Source organism: Belonocnema kinseyi, chromosome 9 (assembly GCF_010883055.1).
Source record: "Belonocnema kinseyi isolate 2016_QV_RU_SX_M_011 chromosome 9, B_treatae_v1, whole genome shotgun sequence".
Classification (NCBI taxonomy): Eukaryota; Metazoa; Arthropoda; class Insecta; order Hymenoptera; family Cynipidae; genus Belonocnema; species Belonocnema kinseyi.
Window position 1 is genome coordinate 7,661,893 of NC_046665.1, and position 21,886 is coordinate 7,683,778.

At 33.2% G+C, this 21,886-nt stretch overlaps 1 protein-coding gene across 8 annotated transcripts in view; it reads right to left on the bottom strand.

Moving 5' to 3' along the window:
- LOC117180313 (unconventional prefoldin RPB5 interactor-like protein) overlaps positions 1-21,886 on the bottom strand; it is a 184,721-nt gene that overhangs the window by 74,361 nt on the left and 88,474 nt on the right. For 2 of the 8 annotated variants that reach the window (XR_004468026.1, XM_033372743.1), the window contains exons 2-3: positions 12,561-12,721; positions 12,368-12,477 (exon numbers count right to left, since the gene is read on the bottom strand). The exons of 5 other annotated variants lie outside the window; for them this stretch is intronic. Coding sequence is in view for 2 of the 3 variants with exons in the window: in XM_033372743.1 (XP_033228634.1) it covers positions 12,368-12,477; positions 12,561-12,639 (189 nt within the window). In the remaining variant the exon portion in view is untranslated. The remainder of the gene's footprint in view (positions 1-12,367; positions 12,478-12,560; positions 12,722-21,886) is intronic. One more of the 8 variants, XM_033372744.1, reaches the window with a different exon arrangement.

Consider the following 21,886-nt stretch of genomic DNA (forward strand, 5'->3'; position numbering starts at 1 on the left):
CCATGTCAGATTTACCACTAAAATTTAAATTCAGTCAAAGTTATATTTTTCTTGATTTTAACACAAAAATAGAAGAGACGTATTTTTTCTTTTCAATATGATATGTGAAATTCACAAGTTATCATTATTTAAACTTTCAGAATCTAATGAAAATCACTTTTTTGAAATGCTCAAAAGCAACAATTATTTATTCATTAGAATCTGGATGTTTTGTAATGAAGTTCATAATTCTTCATACTTTGACTGTGTAATATGCAAGAAATATGCATTATTTATTTATCCGGGAAACATGCAAAAATGTTAAACAAATTGCATTAACAAGAAAAAGGTATCTCCGAAATGAAATTTTTTCCTATGTAGTTTTGTAATATACTTCAGAGAGTATCTCACGAAAGTTTCAGAGTGGAACGTCAATAAGTTTTTGAGATACGACAAATAGTGTAGAGCCGTGTTACTTCGACCGATACACATGCGACCTTGTTCTAAGATTGTGTCTAGCGGAGGCGAAGATCTTGCTTGTTGACACCACGACCAAAACAAAACACGATGTTTTGCACATTTGCCATTTTTCTGAATGCGTCGATTTCTAACAGCCGGCAGTTCAGTTTCACTCACGCAGTGTTTCATTTTGCATTTTGCATTTTTTGTTAAAAATGTCGGTGGTAAAATTCAAAACCCAGTGTTGTAATCCCTTCAATGAAAAAACACACTCTTTAAAAAGTCAAAGGACCAATTTACGCTACCCGTCAAAATTGATCTTCGAGAAATTACAATTTTTAAGATCAAGCGATGTTTTGTGTACACCATGCAGAAAAAAATCGGGAATCAGTGCGTTAGAGAAACGAGTGAGTACTTGCTTTATTAGTTGGTCAAATTTTCTCCAAATCGCGTTATTATTTATTTATGTATGTGATTAATTTATTCAGACACAATAAAAACGTCAAATGACTTCAACTCTAACCCTGAGAATTCAAGTGACTCTGACCCTGACATCTTAGATAACGACATTTTTTCTCTTTCCGATTCTAAATCCAAAGTAAGTTGATGTTTTGGAAATTTTTCATTAATTATCAATGTTTTTTACATTTAAATATTTGTGTCATGTTTACTCATTGTAGGATGAATATGAACATAGTCCTCAGTTTATTTTTGAATTTAAAGCAAAGTTTCATGACCCAAATAAAAACCAGCAAGAGAAAATTAAAATATTGACAATTTTGGGAACAAAATGGTCTGTGCGTAAGACAGCTAAATTAATGAATACTTTGCGTTACTTCATACGCAAAGCTCGAGAGTTTACACTGAGAGAGGGGATTTTTTCAATACCTCCCAACAGAGCTGGTTAGCAGTAGTTCGAATTTTGAAGTCATTTATCATTAATTAATTTTAATAGTTGTTAGCTGCATAAACATTTAACGCAAGCCATGTTGAAAATTTTTTTAATTCAAATTTATCGGTTTATTTAACTGCAGGTAAAGTTATTTCTGCCGAAACAGAATCTAAAATTAGAGAGTTTTACTAATACGACGACGTTAGTTCTCCAATGCCTGGGCAAAAAGATACAAAATCGGTGAACATAAATGGGAAATCCGTTGTTTTCCAAAAACGTTTAATATTGGGAAACTTGAAAGAAATATACTTGAAATTCATCAAGGAAAATACTAATATGAAAGTTGGCTTGAGTAAATTTTGCTCTCTCAGGCCAGAGCATTGTATTTTGGGTGGTTCAAGCGGAACACATATTGTTTGCGTATAATAAAAAAATGAAGCTAATGGCATCAGGTAAACAGCGTAGAAAAAGTTATTTGATAAAATTCAATATTATTTAACGAAATTATTGAGTTCAGTTCAATGATCGTAAAACAAATCAGTAAACTCCAATTTTTAAATTTGTTTATTAAGTTTTTCATTATTTTCGCCTGGTTTCTTCCATTTTAAAAAAATCAAAAATTCTAAGACACAATTAAATATTTAGTTATACTTCACAGTAATATTGCAAAGATAGTAGCATAATAATTCCTTCTTTCACAGGAAGTTACATCGTGAATCTGATGAAAAAAGAAAACCATCCTGTAAGCAACTATCAAGATATTTTTTGGGGATGTAAAAAACACGACTCAGTCGCAGTTTACGTATTTTTACAAGAATTTAACAAGTTTCTTTAGAGCTTCTATCCAAATCTGACTGAATGCATTTATTTTTCGTACGGAGCGCTCCAGCAATTAAAAAACTCGAAACATTTTTCAACTATTAATCACGATGAGCAAGATTTCGGTCGTTCTGCAAAGTGGCATTTTCAAGCCACCGCACATGGAAAAGGCCCTTGTGACGGAGCAGGTGGGGCTCTGAAAAGAAAAGCACGAAGAGCAAGTCTACAAATGAGTGCAGATAATCAAATAAGTTCGGCATTGGAATTGTATGAATGGGCAAAGAATGACGGGTGTTTTTCTAATATATCGGTGATTTACAAAAATGAATCAGATTATGAAGCAGCTGCTGAATTTTTAAAAGTTCGATTTGAAAATTGCGTAACAGTAAAGGGGACACAAAAGTTACATTACATCGAACCCGTGCAAAATCACCAATTAAAAGTGAAAATTTACACTTCTTGTCCTAGTTTTGAATATGTTAGCTTTTCAAAAAATGTATCAAAGCGGGCTTTAAAACGAAAAGCGAAATAGATAAGGAAATTCGTATCTAACGATTTTACTGTGCTGTATAGAAATGTTTTCCTTCACAATACTACAGCTTATACGAATTATTGTTCTTTTTATAATAATAAAAAGATTGTTTATGCATATAACGAATTTGGTAAACATAATTTATTTAACAAAATTTGAAAAAAAGCTATAGCTGACTATCATTCAAAGTTGATTGACTGGAAGCCTTTGGGAAAATATCCACGATTACGTAAGTTAACGAACTCGACTTTACATGCTCGAAGTAACACGGCTCTACATTATTTGTTATATCTCAAAAACTTATTGACGGTCTACTCTGAAATTTTCGTGAGATACTATCGGAAGTATATTGCAAAACTACAAAGGGAAAAATTTCATTTCGGAGATACCTTTTTCTTGTTAATGCAATTTGTTTAACATTTTTGCATGTTTCCCAGATAAATAAATAATTAATATTTTCGCATATTACACAGTCAAAGTATGCACAATTATGAACTTTATTATAAAACATCCAGATTCTAATGAATAAATAATTGTTACTTTTGAGCATTTCAAAAAAGTGATCTTCATTATATTCTGAAAGTTCAAATAATTATAACTTGTGAATTTCACACATCATATTGAAAAGAAAAAATACGTCTCTTCTATTTTTGTGTTAAAATCAAGAAAAATATAACTTTGAGTGAATTTAAATTTTAGTGGTAAATCTGACATGGAATGACCCATATATATATAAAATTTTATAATTATATACAAAAATCGTTTTAGAAATAGTTAAACTTTAACTCGAGTAATTTCTATCAACACTTTCATTTAATAGTTTAACTAATCTACAAACATTAAAAATTTTAACATTTTGAAATTTTTCTGTTTTCTAAATTTAATTTTGAAATAATTTCACTTAGAGATTGCCAAATTATTGCTATTGACTAGTTGCAAATTTTTGAATATTAAATTTCGAAAGCTTTTAATTTTTATTGATCCCATTTTCAAAACTCTAATCTACAAACATTTCAACATTTAACGTTTTCAAACTTTTCTCTTTTTCAAATTTCAATCTGAAGCTTCACAAAATTTCAAGAGATTTTAAAGGATTTTTAAATATTTGAGGATTTTTAACTATTTTGTACAAAATTCTTTTTGTTATTCTTAAAAAAAAATTTTTAACTAAAAGAAAATTAATCTTGTATGTCGAAAATTTAACAAGGATTAAACATTCATTTTTTGTTTAGAAAATTAGTCTTGGTGGAAAATAAATTTCTTGTGTGCGAAGTTCATATATTTTATTAAAAATGCCTTTTTTAGTTTATAATTTAGATTTTTGGATGAAAATTTAACTTTTTGTTAAAAAATTTAGCTATTTTGTTGAAACAAAATTAAAATTTTTTTTTTAAATTTATGTATTTCATTCCAAATTTACATTTTTTGCATAAAACTAATTGTTTTAGTTGAAATTTAAACTATTTCTATTAAAAGCAAGTCAACTAGTCATTAATATGAATATAAAATTTAATAATTATATTAACATTAATAATATATATACTAGTAATAATATCCGTATGATATACACCTGAAAAATATAACCTCAAAATCCACTCATGCATGAAATTAAGAATCACGAGAAACATCAGAATCGCCAGTTTCTTTAATTTCTTTCAAATGGGGATCGAGATATAAATAAAAGAGCTATGGTGGGGATCAATCTTAGGCTCGATCTGGAAGCTCTGGGAGCAGCTTATTAGATCGTCATTCGTGAAGTCGGGCGAGCTCGGTTCATGTTCGCGCATTTTCGGGTTTACACGAGGCTGGTCTTCGCAGCAGCAAAGTGGGGGGAATCTTTTCCCTTCATTCTTGTGACGTTTTACCTCTCGGCTAATTCTTAGGTCGTTTTTGCTCTCGCGTGTTTTTACTTCTCTTTTCCGCAACTTTTTTGTTTAGTTCGCTTTTGCTCTGAGCGTTTCAATTCAGATATTGCGATTCTTGACAAAAATACTAATAGATTTATGAAAGAAAATCACGATATCATTGTAAAGAGAGCTGACAAAGGTAACACGAATTTGATTGTGGACAGGACTAATTACATTAATAAATGTCTTTTATACGATAAGGTCACGTACAACAAGATTAAAAAAGATCTAAGAAGCAGTACCAAAAATAATTTAAGACTATGATGAGCAAAATCATGGATGCGTGAAAACATGCTAAAGAAACCAATCAGGTACCAAGGCGAACCGGGGGACGATCGTTCAATCGCCGACGATTAATTGCGATATCTTCTCCCTCAATAGGGCTTGTTGGGAACGAATTCCCCTCCAGCATTGCTGACTGGAAGTAAAGTCGGCATATTCGTCAACGCAATGCTTCTTTCTCTTACATCGCATGTGTCATTGACCGTGGGCTCATTTAAAATCCATAAAATAATTAAATTGTTACCTAAAAGAGATAGATTTTCAACCAAAAATAAAACCGGTGAATTTTAAATTCAGAAACTTAATTTTTAACCGAAAATTCATCACATTTTCGACAAAATAGTTTAATTTTCAACAAAATAGTTGAATTTTAAATTATAACAGAAATTTTGAACCATATACTGTAATCTTCTATCGAATTGTTAAATGTAAAAGTCAAAAACTTTTCCACAAATCAGTACAATTATTAACCAAATATATAATTTAAAAAAAAAACGAACGTACAATGGTTGGCCACAAGGCACGACGAAATTGCACCGACAGGCCGGCAAAAACTTTTACGTGTCTTGGGAACACGAAGCAACTTAAGGATGAAAGCTTTCTGCAGCCATCTTGCGAAAATCTTAGCATGTTTTTGGTACGTGCATATGGCTTGTGACAGTTTCGCACCTCCGAGAGCATCGATCACGATAACAACTAGTTTAAAGCGAATATTTTAGGTACAGTCGTTGCAGCTCCCGTCAAGGTCTTGATACCTCTTCTCATCTTCCATCTACTTGGCAGTGATGTTTTTCTGCCGCAGTCCAGAAATCAATCACGAATATACATCGTTTGCCGAAGTCTTGAAAAATAATGTCAGGCCTTGAATGTGTAATGGGGACTACTGTCCGAAAATCGAAGTTCCAGAAGATTGGGCACTTCTGGTTTTGGACCATCCAAGCTACCACCCTCAGAGTATTCGGCAGGGCAAGATCGCGGCTAACGCAGTAAAAGTGATAACGATTGTATTAAAACACTCTTCGGGCCACACTATGTATATAGAGATAAGCTATTCCCGCGAGGGTGGAACATCCAGATAATATGTGTTCTACACTGTGATAAATACGTTTTAAAATTGCACTTCAACTTCATACGTCATGTTGAAAATCACTACCTTCAGAGTGTATGAAAAAAAGACTCACGCTGTATGCAGTAAAATTCTCCAGACTGGTAAAATTACCGGCTGCGCAGAAATGTCTATTTCCTAACGAAAATTTCTCCACTTTATATACATTTTTAATTCGCTCGTTTAATATTCCACACTTGTGTGATTTTATCGTTAGAGCTTTTTTTCGTTCTTTTGTTATTACCACGTCATACGAGCCAGTGTGCAGTTTGATTCGCAAAATTTATTGGGCTCACTTTTGGTTAAATACTCAAGGAAAATGACTGATTTTCACTTATACTATAATAATAATGTTGTGCATTATACTTTTGGCAGCCCCCTGGGACTCTGAGTTGAAAATCTACAATGTGTTCACGGTGGTCAAGTGGTGGCGCCAGCTATGCAGTTTGCCTATGATCGTTACAAAACCGTGGCAAAAGAATAAAATTGAATTTGACAACGCATTAAAAGTAATTTTCTGACAGTTTCAAATAATGTCTAAGTGTTTTCAGGGATCTATGTGACAGTTTACATCTTTTGAGCGAAAGAAAAGTGAAAAAACTGCTTTTAGATGTAAGAATCTGCAAATATTTACAAATGATCCGAAATATCCGCAGTGTTGCTATTTTGATTAAAAAATGATGAAGTGCGTTTTTTTTTTAAATCGGCCTATAAAAGTAATCGCGAGCAAGACAAAGCTAAAAAAAATCAATTTTTTAAAGCGCCAAATGATCCCAATATTCTTAAAGAATGGCAAATAGCCATTTTAAGGGATGATATCAAACTAAAACCTGATGATGCAGTTTGTTCGTTACACTTCAACCCAGAAGATATCAAGCGAGAAACTTTTAACTTTTAATTTTATTGTTAATATCGACTGTGAGGGGACAGAAAATGATCATTATACTTGTTTTTAAATTAAACATGAACTAAAGAGTTTTTTTCCAAAAAAGAAATCGCAATATACGAACTCAGTTTTCAAAATCATTTGCAACTTGCTATTTTATCCATTTTACAATTATGCATTATCGCCTATCAGGGTATTTGGATTTTGCTTTATATGTTATTTATAATTTTTGAATAATCACAAATGGAAATAAAATAAGAAACAACATTTTTCCTCCAAATATAATAATTTAAAGAATGGCGAAAATGAAACTTTATGAATTTGTACGCAAAGCTGCGAGAAACAAATGGTTTTCGTTTTCTATTTATGTATGCTTTTTAAATAAGAATTGTTTTTAATGTTTATAGTTCCCAAAACTATTATTCGGATTTAAAATAACAGTGATTGAACAAATTTGCAATTGTTGTTATTCAAAATTCAAAAGGTCATTTTGGAAACTTTAATTTACTCATTAAAAATACATTTTGGTTATAAAAATATTTTATTATTTTAGTTTAAACATTTGAGTAATAATTATAAAAAATAATTGTTTAAATTCGGGAATCTTCTTAAAACAATTCAAAACATCTTTTTTATCAATATTATTTATTAAAAATTAAATAATCAAATATTTTTATTTAAAAAATAATTTTTAATGTTAAAGGTTCCAAAATTATTGTTTGGATTTAAGATAACAATGATTGAAATGATTTTCCTGAATAAGATAATTCAAAGCAGTTTATAATATTACCAAATTTAGAAAATTCCTGAATAATAAAATTATGTACAGAAAATAGCCAAATATGTCGAAAAAGAATCTCTTAACGGTTTTAAAACAATTTTTTCGGATTACATTTGTTTTTTATTGTAGAAGTTTCGGTAGTTTCGAAAATAATAGAAAATAATTGCAATCTTAAAAAGAATCAGAAAAATTTGAAATGAAATATACACTTGTGAAGATTTCGAACAAAAAATTAGAAGCGTTTTCAAAACTTTTAAAGGTTTTGAGAGAACAATAAAGTTGTCTTAAGATTCATGGTTAAATTTCAAATTACTTCATCATTTTGAAAAAGGAATTTTAAAAGAAAATTAAATCAGAGTTACAAAATCACAAAAAGAATTATATGATGCTTAATAAATATTTCAAAGTTTCAAACAATTAAGAAAAAACTTGTAACAAATACTAAGAGACACAAGAAATTTATATAAAGTTATATATAAAATTGATTATTTCCTATTGAATAAATGCTATTAATTTGTTATTGCGGTGAAAGAATATGTATGCCTAATACTTCAAATTTTGACCAAAAACTTTTATATATGTATGAAAAAATGTTTCATTCTATAAATGATGTATTATTTTATTAATTTTACTTATCCCCTTTTAAAGAAATGCATTTAAATAAATAATTATTTTATTTAAATATTTGAAAATCCGAAATGAATTTAAATAAATATTATATAATATAAATAAAAATATTTAAAAATTTAGACTATTTTCTTTTCGGAAATTCAAAAATTACACAAATAATTATCTCTGATTTAATTGCGAATGAATAATAATTTTTTGTAATCAGTAGGAATGTATTGGGATTTACGTCTAAGATCAGTGAATTTTAGGATTTTCGCAAACTACTTGTAATTCAAAAGACTAAAAAGATCTTAATGATTATTTTCTTTTACCCAGAAATTTCAGAAAATTAATTTCATTTCACAAACTTTTTGTTTTTCACACTTTCGCCTTGCATTATTTGAATTCAAGGCCAACTGCATATCTGGCACCGCCACACGGCGACCGTCAACTCTCATGACAAAAATTTTCCACAGGCCTCCAGAAGAGTGGCATGGGGCTGCTTTTAGGTAATTATAAATATATTATTAACATTCTTCGAATGATTTTTTAAAATTATTTAAGTATTTGAGGTTATATTTTTGATAGTTTAGTATTTATTTAATATTATTATTATTATCTGGTATTGTTTTTATTATTATATTATTTATTATTTATTTTATCATTGATTTACTTGGTCATTTGAAGTTGATATTTTAGATATTTTTGCAGACATAACTTAAAAAATTGATTGTGAAAGGGATAGTATATGCAATTAATAAACTGTTTAAAAAACATAAATTTCAAATAATATCCAGTTTATCAAAAGAAATAAGTAGAAATTATTACGTTTCGACTAGCTTTGCTATACTGTTGAGAAAAGATGTGCATAGAAATGTTTAATTGTAATTTATATTTAAAATTTCAATGTAAACGAAAGAAGAGTTTTTAAATTTTTGAAGTGTCTTATAATTTTAAGGTAGAAAATGTGGAATAATCATTAATATCAATCTAAATTAATTTTTGCAATCAATTAATTTTTTACTTATTTATGAACGCTTACTCCTATAACATATCTACAACAGGATATTATTTATTTCGAAAATAAAATATAAAATTTTTAATAATGTTGAATAGAAATTCTAGAACTTCCGTTTCTGGCATGAAAGTGTAAAGTAGTGGGAATTGTTGATGCTGAGTTTTTCTGATATTGTGGTGAAATCTGAAGTGAGTGAATTGTGGAAGTGTGTAGAAGGGTGTGGATGCGACAGATTAATGAGGGATTGTGATATTGAAAAGGGGAGGTAGATATTTTGAAGGATTGAGACAGGTTTGTATGGAAGTTAAGGTTAGGTTTTTTGGAGATTTGTGGCAGGGTGGGAGGACTTTATTGATCGGGTTGGTAGTAGCAGGGTTGGGTAACGACAAAGAAAGGCGAGACAGGTATCAGACAGCCACGGTAGATAGAGGCCGGGAAGCATAGAAGGCGGGAGAGTTTGAGTTTGATTTATGGCTAGTGGAGCTAGTATCTCCGCGGAAGAAACAGATTTAGAGCAGGAAGTGTTCAGTACGCCGAAAGAGGAGATCAAGGAAAGGAAGGCAAGGGAGAAGTGTAAGAAAACTATAGAGAAGGAGAGATTAGGAGCAAAAAGCGTAGGTTCAATTGAGGCTTTTATCAAAAGGAAGAGAGGGGAGAGGGAAAGCAGTGAAGAGAAGAAAGATATCGGTGCGAGCGTGAAATATAAAAAAATGTTTAAATCGCCGTCGGAAAAGCAGAATTTGGTAGGGAAGAGTGATAATAGTAAGGGGGCTGACGAAAGCGGAGATTTGAAAGCTGAAGATGAAGAAACCGGAGATTCCGATGAAAGAGGAAACACTAAAGGAAATTCGCTAAAGGAAATAGAGGAAATGGGGGTTTATGAAGAAAAGCAGGAGAAAAGTGGAGAGGAATTAAAGAAGGAAATTAGGCGGGAAATGGCGGAACTTAAGAAAGACATAAAAAATTGGGAAGAAATCAGGGAAAAGTTAGAAAATAAGATGCGGTCTTTGGAACAAAAACTACAGAAGCAGGAAGAAGATAATAATAATTATATATAATAATAATAAATTTTTATAATAATAAAAAGGAGATGGAAAGGCTGAGAAAAATAGAAAAAAGAACAGAAAGGAAAGAGAGGGAAGAAAGAAAATTAAATATAGTGATAAAGGGTATAAGATTAGAGGGGAAGGAGCTAAAGGAAGGGGTGGACGAAGTACTAAAAAGGGTTGATGCTAAGGTAGAGATAAAGGAAATGTGAAATGTAGGAAGGGAAGAGCGAAGAGGAGAGATAATGGTACTGGTGAAACTAAAGAAATGGGACCATAAGATGGAGTTGATGACGAAGAAAAGGTTATTATATGAAAGCCCAGAGAGAGTAGAGGATGATTTGACGTGGGTAGAAAGGAAGATGCAGTATACATTAAGGAAAATAGCGGAAGAGGAAAGAAAAAAGGGAAAAGAACATGGATTATGTATGGAAGAATACATCTGTATTCTGTATATCTGTATTCTGTATAGACGGGGTATGGTGGGATGGGGATGAAGAAAGGGAACAGATAGTAAGAAATGAGGTGCAGGGAAAGTAGGAGAGGAAGGAGCGGGAGATAGGAAAATGAGAAATAATAAGGAAAAAAAGATGAGAAACGAAAGTAGGGAAGAATGAAAGATTTGTTATTGGAATATAGCAGGATTGGAAAGAAAGGATAGGGAGTTTATGAGAAATTTGATACAATGGGATGTAGTCATAATGATGGAGACGTGGCTAGAAGAAAAGGGATGGGAAAGAGTGAGGGGAAGATTACCAAGAGGTTACAAATGGCAAGTGCAAAATGCAAAGAGGAAGAATAAAAAGGGCAGAGCAATGGGAGGAATGGTGATGGGAGTAAGGAATGAATTTATAACAGAGAAAGATAAGAAAGACAGGAAAGAACAAAAAGAAGGATTAATAGTAGAAGAGGTAATGGTGGCAGGAAAGAAGTGGAAGGTAGTGGGGGTTTATATGAACGGTGATATGCAGGAGAAAACAGAGAAGATGAAAGAAATGATTGAAGAAAATAAAGAAGAAATTAGACTGATAATAGTTGGGGATTTCAATGCGAGAACAAGAGACAGAGGAGGAAGGGAAGGGGGAGAAGAGAGAAGAAGAAAAACCAAAGATAAGGTACTCAATGGGGAGGGAAAAAAGGTGCTGAAGAGCTTGGAGGAGTTGGGATTGTATATCTTAAACGGAAATATAGAAGGAGAGGAGAAAGGAGAACATACACGCTCAGGAGGTAAAAGGGGAACGGTAATTGATTATGTAATAGTGAATAATGAGGTAACAGAGAAGGTTAAGAAACTAGAGGTAGGTGATTATATTGATTCGGATCAATTTCCCTCAATAGTGACATTAGAGGGACAAAAAAGCAATAGAAATATGAATAAAAGGGGAATAAATGTAAAAAGTGTAGGAAAAGGGGATTTGTCGAAGGGCCCTGATTGTCGGTGCAATGGGATTCAAAAGTTTCTCCACGGCTGAAATTTTTTCTATCAGTTTGTTCTTTTGGGTCGTCTCCTAAATAGAAACATGTATTATTATATTATTAACAACTCCAAGACACAAAGTAAGCTACTGAAAACACATCAACAAACAATTTCAATATGAAACCAAAATAAATAAAATAGAATAGAAAAAAGAAACTCTAAGGCACAAAGTCAGATAATGGAGAAAACTTAGCAACACATTTCGATGAGAAACTAGAAGAAATAAAGATATAAAAATTTAATAAAATAATAAATGGAAACGGCAACGCCCAAAATAACCTAATGGAAACACATTAACAACATATTTCAATGAGAAACCAAAATAAATAAAAAATAAAGAATATAGAATAATAAAATAAGAGTTAATAATAAAAAAAATAAGATAGAATAGAATAGAAAACATAAACTCCAAGGCACAAAGTCAGCTAATGGATAAAACTCAGCAAAAAAAATTAGAAACAACAATAAATAGAATAGAATAATAAAATAAATATTAATAATTAATAAAAAAAGCCGAATGCTCCAGAAAACCTAATGTAAACGAAAGAACAATAAATTTCGTATACTCTCCGTACTTTTCTATCCATTAATTCTTTTCTGACATCGGCTTCCTTCCTTCGCGTGTTCGTACAGTAAATAATAAAAATAAAAACAAAAAAATCATAATAAAAATGCTGGTCATCTGCTGATAAGAAAATGTGTATTATTAGATAGAATTTAGCAAGTTATATCTCTATATATAGTTGGAATAAATATATAAATTCTCACCATTACATTGCTGTTTTTCAGAACTTTTTTCTTCTGTCCCTTTCCTGCATGTGACCAATATATGAATGTGTTTGCACATGTTTCAGCGAATTGCACTATCTATGCAGTCACAAGAATACTTTTTGCAAGCCTCACAATCGGTGCAGTACAACTGACATTCACTGCAGGCAATTTTATTTTCATAAATTGTATACGTTTGCATTCTATGCGCATAAAACGACCAAAATCTAATTCGAATGGCATAAAAATCAAAATGATGAAACAATTTCACTTGCATGCAATTCAAAACGATCGCGGGACGAAACTTGGACACGAAACTTGCCGATCGCTCCCGAGCACACAGTGGTAGTGGGAGTGTGCACGCTTGTGTTTCAGACCCGTCTGTGTGTACACTGACTTCTTCGTGCTGGAAGAGCGCGCTATACCGCGATTGTTTGGCTCTCCCCACTTTGTACCAACCGGATGGGTCCTCTCTCTGTTTTGCGGACGTTCGCGACGTGCAATATCATGTTGACGGATGCTATGCTATAGTATAGTCATGAGAAACTATACTACTTTCTTAACGTGAACATGACTTGCTCATAAGAAAGTTGGAATATATCGACGTCACAAACTAAGTAAAGAATCCTATTAAAAATCAAATAACTTCTGCAGTATAGAAGCAGTTTTCAAGAAAATGATATAGTACAACATGTTTTATTATCCAAAAGGAATTAAACAGAAAAATGATTTACACGCTCATTTAAAATTTGTCTTGGGATTTAGTATAATTTGTTAAGTTTTGAGGCACATCAAAAATATTATTTAAGATATTTGTTGTATTTGGATTGAGGTTTATTTTCACCGAAATTCAGTGATTCTGAGAAGGCCTATACATTTTTCTATGAAGCTGAATGGATGTAAATCGATGATGTAGTGATATGTATATACAACGTTCCGTCTAAAGCGTCAAACTTTAAAACTATCAAAATAACTCTTAAACCGCATGACCCTGTACTAGAATGCATTAGGGCCCCTTCGAAATGTTTAAAATATGCTTGTACAAAAACCGAACAAATTAAATGGTCTCTACCGTTTTTTTTTTAATAGCACCGATATTTATTTTTGCTTTACCAACAAAATATAAGGGATATTCCACACAATATTTGCCACCCAATTTTTTTTCACGTAAAATATGTTTTTTTCTTGTTCAACACTAAAAAATATTCGATACATATTTTTTTTATTTCAATGTGACACGCAAATTTTTCGAGACAATTAAAAAAAGCGCATGTTCATAAAAAAGTACCTTTTTCAATTGCAATATTAAACAAAGACATGAAAATTCATACAAAAGATAAAATGTGGGCCTTTTCCTCACCTTTCGAATGAAGTATACTAAAATCCACTTTAATTATTTATTTAACGATATAAATCAAATATATATAAAGAGACAGATTTTTTTTAAATTGAACCTGTCTTTAAATTTTTTTATTTGAAGGAGTGGACTACACGTTTTTCTTGATCTGATTAAAATTTGGGGTGGGTAGTCAAATACTTTCGAAGCAATGAATTTTTGGATAGCAATAAATTTTGAATATGTTGAATCAACAACATAACAGTATGATTTTTTATTTGTTATCATTAATTTTATGAACAGAAAGCATGTTCTAATTGAGCACGGTTTTGACAATTATGAAATTTCGTATAAAAGAATTTGAGGCCGCTAACGCGACAAATTTAGTGATCACAGATCGTTTAAATATTACGTAACGCGCCTAGGGGTGATGCGAGTTTCTAATAAAAAGGAGGTATCTCGGGTTTCAATCGTGTGCAAAACTATGAATTTTGCCGACGTTTCGTAAACATTGCAGTTTACTTCCATAGGGCTAAACTGATAATGAGGTTTCAGATTATTTTAATCCTATATAGAGTGGCCCACCACCTGTAGGACCACGGGTAATGGTGGATATATAACAAAAAATAAGAGAAAAATGCAAATACAAGAATGATGTGTCATTACTTGTTTAAAAACTATAAAGCAACAATTCTCTGTAGGTGTGACGCCGCGCGTAGTATAAGTGCCGCTAGCAGTTTAAATCTTGTGTCAACAACATAGGAGGCAGCCGATTCGAGCCAGGGAGGGTGAGGGCGTCTCAGCGAATGTGGCATTCACACTACGCGCGGTTTCACACATACACAGAACTTGGTTTTTCTTTATTCATAATGTGTTCCCTAAGGGTTTACATGACCTTCGTCCCTTACATGGCCATCTACAAACTTTATATTATTTTATTCTTACTATTTTCAATATTTACAATATTTAGAACTATTTACATCAATTCTTATATCCCCTTAGTTCTACATTAATCTAGCGCAATTTTACGGTCGGAAGCATGAGCGAGCGATCGAAGCGACAGATTTTTACGCTTCTAATCTAGGCGAATTCCGTTTCCTTTTTCCTTCACTTTACTTGTCTTCTATCTCATTCCCATTTTTCCATTTTTTTACTTTCATTCTTTCTCCTTCGACCATCTAGGCCCCTTCAACACCTTCATCCACTCTTCCCTTAATCCATCCTCTTCTAGCATCTTTACCACATACTCTTGCCAACTTCCCTGATCATTCATTCATCTCCTACATCCTTCCCATACATACTCCTATGTTTCCTCCTCCTATTTACATATTCTGTACTTTCTGTTCTCTTTCTGCTCCCAATACATCCCCTCCCTTACCTCGTTTCTCAATCTAAATCTTGCTATTCTGGTCCATCTTCTCACATCCCACACCTTCTCTAAATAGTTTGGTACACCTTCTTTTTTTATCATCTTATATCATTTATTATGTTTTCATTCCTCAATCATTTCCCATCTTTCTGTTAATTGTCTTTCTCTGTCCTTGGCTGCAATTCTTGAATTCCCCTCTTCTACATCTCTTTTACTAAAATACTCCCTCCTTTCCACTTCCCATCTTGCAAGTTTTACTGCTCTCCCTCTCCTTTCATCTACCTCCTTCAAACACTTTTTCGCTAACTCCCCTCCCTTTCCTTCGTCTAAAATTGCCATGCCCTCTTAGCCGCTCTAGAACTTCATTTATTCCTTTGCGCTTCTTCTCTCACCACATATCCCGGTGTCCTCCAGTCTACCCCTAGCGTCCACCTTATATACCTTTCTTGTAAACTCTCAATCTCTTTCCGTTCCTTCCATCCCCATATCTCGGCTCCATAAGATAATGCTGGCCATACCAGCGTATCAAATAACAAACATTTTCATTGTCCAATCCTTCTTGAACCTTCTTTTCCCTATTCCCCATACCTGCTTCATTATCCCTGCTGCTTTTTTACCCTTTTTTATATGAGCTCTATTATCTCCATTCGTTTGCAAGGTATATCCCAAATATTTAAATTTCTTTACTTCTTCTAGCTTTACTTCCATTCACCTTCCAGTCAATTCTTTCTTTCTTCCCCCCTCTTTTCTAAACCTCATTATCTTTGTTTTTTCTAGATTTAAATTTAATTTTTTTCGTTTCTAAGTATTTCGCTAATCCAGTAATTAGGTTCTTCATCTCTTCTTCATCATCTGCCATGAACACTATATCGTCCGTGTATGCCAGCGTATATATCTTTTCCGCTGCCATCCAAAACCCTCCCCGTCCCTTTCTCTGCACTCCTTCTTTTAGGCCGGTGATCAATATATTATATAAAAGTGAGCTTAGAGAAAAATCTTGCCTGACGCCTCTCACTAACCAGAGACTATCTCCTACTTACATTCCTACCTTCACCCTGCTTTTTGTCTCCGAAAATTTCAGATACTCTTTTCATAACTCTGGCCACCCCTCTCATGTCCATACCCTATTACACATTAGGGAACGTGCACATACTACGTCACGCGTTTTTCATTTATTGAAATAAAGACAAGAATAAAATTTCCTTGGAGCGAAAAGGGATAAAACGGTATAAACTAAAGAAAAACGCGTCACGTAGTATGGCACGTTCGGTTATCCATGCCCATTAATTTAATTTCGTCACTTCATTTCCATATTTTTGACCGATTCTCTAAACTGTTCTTTCCCTTCCATTGACCAATCCCCTTTTCCTCCTCTTTTTAACTTTGCTTCCTTTTTATCCATATTGCCATTACCCGTTGTCCCCAAAGGTGGTGGGACACGATGTATAGGATAAACATAACCTGAAACCTCATTATCAGTTTAGCCCTATGGAAGTAAACTGCAATGTTTATAAAACGTTGGCAAAATTCGTAGTTTTGCACACGATTGAAACGCGAAATACCTCCTTTTTATTATATGGTAATCTTGTTTTTTTTTTAACATTACAACGACCAAACTGATCACTAAAATTGTCGATTTAGTGTCCTGAAAAACTTTTATATGAAAGTTCATAATTTAAAAAATGATAACAAAATAAAACATGCATTTCCCTATTGTATTTCTTTATTGAAAGAATCCTCGTGCTATTTTCAGACGAGAATAAAACAAGAATATCCACAAGGATTTTTTCAACAGGTTTCTATTAATACATATAACAAAGCCATATACACCACAGTGAAATGGGGGAGAAGAGTTAATTAATTTTGGAAGAAAATTAAAGCGATAATATAAAAATACAAGAACTTTCAGAAGAAATAAAAAATTTAAGTGATAAAATGGTTAGAATTTTAAATAAACGCAAAATTTATTAAATCAAATTAATAAATTTAAAAAAATATGGAAATTACCAAAACCGGTGCAAGGGCAATCAATTACGAGAAAATCAAATTTGCCTCAATTCCAAACAGACCACGTGGAGAATTGTTCACCACTTTTTGACCCCCCCCCCCTACCCCCGTGGACAGCCGTGAAATTTTGACGAACACCCCCCTCCCGCCGTACTTTGTCCACGTGGACATATTTTATGAAAATATAGATATTATTAGTATTCAAAAGCAAGAAGTCCAAAAGGAACGATTAATTGGCTGAAAAAATTCAGATTAGCTTGGAAACGTGAGCTTGAAAATTATTTGAATTTTAAAGAAAAAGCCGTGAAAAAAAATTATAATTAAAACCAAAAAAATCTGCCCGCTTTGCGGATCATCAGTCACCGCCTAGGGCGCGCGACTCATGGTTCTCGCGTTTCGCGCTCAATGATGTATTTATCTCGCGTTTCGCGCTCGTTCTTTATATTTTCGCATATTCTTGCGCAAACCATTTAAAATTAAGGCTCAAAACATCCACCAGTGTGATTTTGTGATTGTGAATTCTCTTTTGTTAAAATAGCTTAGCTCGAGAGCATGAGCGCACCTACGGCACGCGACTGATGGCTATCGCACTCCGCGCTCGGTCTTTGCATTTCTCTCGCATTCGTGCACAGACATTTTAAAATCAAAGGTCAACGAACCGACAACTTTAATTTTGTGTTTGTGAACTCTCTTTTGTTAAAGCTCTTTCGGCTTTAACGAACACATTCTCATTACGTATCTCGTGCTTCGCAACCGATTTTGTCCAAAATGTCAACTTTTCTACATTACACACAACACTTTTATATCAAATATAATAATTTTTTACGTAACTCTGCCTGGGATTGGTTATTCAAATATTGCAAAATAAAGCACAAATTGTATGTATTATGATTATTTTAATATTTGTTTCGTATTTTGCTTTAAATTGCATTATAAGCTGCGCTGAAACATGTATCATTTCAATTAATTTATATCAGTACTATTCATAATATGCATAAAAATTAAATCATAATAATTATTTTTTCCTTGTTTTTATAATTTTTTTATTTTTAATCTTGTTTTTTACGATTAAATCAAAACTACTGCGCATTTGTATAGGTTCTAATACAGGAATATATATAGAGTCCTATATGGGATCCTATGTTCTCTTCCGTTTTTTCTGACCTTTTTCCAAAATTTTCGTTTTTTAATCTTTAATCTTATTTTTTACAATTGAAAGAAAATCTACTCGTCCTATCTAAAAACTATTAATAATAAATTTATAGATCTTTTCAGGCGAACATTTTTTGTCTGTTAATTTTAGTTTGTACCTTGTGTCGTTTTTTTGAAAAAAATTTAATAATTTTATTTTGAATGTTATTTTTTACCTCTAAAGCAAAAACTACGTGTCCTATCCAAAATGATAGCTCTTTTTTAGATAAAAAAGTTTTGTCTCATTTTTTTTCGTAGCTTGTATCGCTAGTCCAACAAATTTTTATTTTTTATTTTTAATGTTGTTTTTTAAAACTAAAAACTAAATCTACGCGTCCTATCGTAAAGTGATTCACAACAAATTTGTAGATCTTTCCAGGGTGCGCAATTTTAGCTTATTCATTTTTTCGTATTTTGCATAGTTTGACCAAAAAATGGAATTTTTCGATTTTTTATTATTTTGGTTCTCAAAACGTGGAGATTTGATGAAAACCGACAAAGTGAAATTTTACATTAAAACAATACCTTCTCATTATGATGAGAATGTAATAAAAATTTTAAAAAATTATAATTAAATTATAAAAGTTTGAGTATATAAGGAAGGCTCCTAAAGACGCGTATTTAAATGAAAAGCACTCGGACATCATTAAAAAAATAATAAAATTTTGTACCCAGAAGAAATCAAAATATTCACGCGTTCGTGGCAGAAATTAAACACCTATTTGAAAAATTAATGCGACGACCAAGCTTAAATTGGCAATTAAGAAAGACTTATGCAATTTTAAGAATTGAATATAAAGTTTATATTGCGAGAAAAGCTTTTTCAAATTTTTTGTAATTATAAATTTTCGGACGAGAATGGGAAACAGGATTGGCAAAATCTAAAATAAAAGTTCAACAACGAAACATTGTAGATAAAGAGGATAATACAAATAACAATTCAGACCTAGGCAAAATCAAAATAGCCCTGGGTTACAAATAAATCAATGTTTTAATAATAATTATAATGATAATAGCAGTTTCAGAAATCAAAACCTAGCTGACCAATTATTAAATGAAATGAGTCAGCTGTTAGGAAACACACAAGACAATAAAGAAATAAGTCTCCGCAAATTCAAACGCTTTCATATAACGTGGAAGAGAATAATATAAAGTCTGAAGGCAAAAAAGAAAATGATGTACAAAATAAAAATACGAAACATTTAAATTATGAAAAAGTAGGCATAATAAAAAGGTGAAATAAATCCAAGTGCACAGGATTTTGTTGATCCAAATTTACGAAACCGAAATATTAATTATGGATCCCGAGAACCCATTACATTCTATAAATGCGGTAAAATAAGCCATTTTCGGCGTGATTGCAGGTACAGTATAGATCACGGAAACGCAAACGGTGGTTTTCAGAGACTGATAGTAATCAATGAAACCAAAGACCGTCAGAATTGCTCGACATAGAGACACAAACTCGGCGGCCCATGCGGTGAACACTAGCCTAACAAGGGAGTTCTTCTTCTCCGGAGAGTCGTGGGACCGGTACCTCTAGAGAAAAAGGTTTTCTCTAAGAACTTAAAGCTGTTGCTCTTGGTGGTTCGGAACCCACTTTAAACTATAGGTCCCCCTTCCACCACCAAGTAAATGTGTCGGGGGGGGGGGTCTAAAGGAATAAAGAAGAAGATGCAAGAAAAATGTAAACCCTTAGGGGACAGATTTGCTACAGTGCAAAGTCTTTTCCCCCATGTGGCACGAGCCAGCATGGGCGTCGGTAGATTAGATAAGCGGGCTAGTCAAAATAGAGGAGAGGGAGAGCAGAAAACAAATAAGGATAAGAACAAAATAAATACAAATTTATGTATGGAAAATAAAGATTGGGAATTAGAAACAAAATTTAAAAGTCCATTGGAATGCGATAAAAAGGAAATTGATTTTAAATTAAAAACAATTATCGATGAAACAGAGCAAAAAGATTATTTAATAATAGAAAACTTATTCGAAAATTAAAAAATGTAATTGGGAGTGACTTATACATACCTGGGCGTGCCACAGAGCCGCATTCAGGATATGGCATCTATAAAGGATACTCTCCGAAGCAGATGCAAACGTCTCATCCGGCAGATTTGGTCTTCCAAACTGTCGGCGAGGAACAAAGTATCTGCAACGAACATGCTTGCCGTCCCGGTACTACTCCATTCATTTGGAGTAGTTCCATGGACGAAGAACGAGCTCAGATCCCTTGATATCGGGACAAGCAAGGTTATGCACATGAACAAAAGCATGCATCTTAAGTCTTCCGTTCCGCGACTGTGCATCTCACGCCGTCAAGGTGGTCGCGGAATATTGAGTCTTGAATGTCTTAACAACAGGATTATTCTGGGTACAGCACATAGAGTTGCAAATGGAAGAGACCCTCTTCTTAAAATGGTCAGGAATCACGAAGAAGTGGGAAAAAGAGCATTTCTGTACAAAGCAGCGGAGGAGGCTGCTGAAACACTCGTACTTGACTTCAGTATTAGGGGTGAGCAACATGCATAAAATCTTATCTATCTCGAGTACTCACTCCTGAAATTCCGAATTAAGAAAGCACAAGAGAAAAACTTTCGTGAACAGCTCCTCGATAAGAGGAAGCACGGTATCTTCTACAGAAATGTGAAGGATCAGTCAATGTCTTGTGAGTTAACGTTTGCTTTCCTTAAATCGCCCGGATTGAAGTCTGGTACGGAGGGTTTCATTTTTGCATGCCAAGACGGTGTCATTTCCACCTTAACATTCCGTCGCCACATTTTGAGCCAAGACATTCCTGATGATAGCTGCAGGGCGTGCCATGCACACCCCGAGCATTTAGCTCACATACTATCTAGTTGTCCAAGTCACGCGGGAACGACCTACATTCAAAGGCACAATGCGGCAGTAAGAGTGCTTTATTACCACCTCTGTCACTCCTACGGCATTCACCTTAATATCGCTCCTCTAAATGCTCCTAGGGAAATTGAGTCAATTTTCGAGAATGGGAAGTGCCGCATATACTGGAACTTTATATTCTCGACAATTGTTTCTGTTGCTCACTCGAGGTCTGACATGGTTCTTCTTGGCTTCGAGAAGCGAACCATGTTCGTTATCGAATTTTCGGCACCAGCTGACAAAAACATCATAACCAAGGAGAATGAAAAGAAAGAGAGGTATCGAGACCTTATAAGGGGGTTGCAACGATTGTACCCGGAATATTCTGTTAAACTAATCGTCCTTATCATTGGCGCTCTTGGAGGTGCCAAGCTTTCACTCTTTTAATGACCTAAAAAGCACCCCTGCGTGTCAACAATATGCTAAAACACTTGCGGGAAAAATGCAGAAGGCGGTTGTCCTTGGGTCACTCCGTGTTCTTAGGGTGCACGAGGATTTTGCTGGATCGTCGTATTGATTCCTTTACAG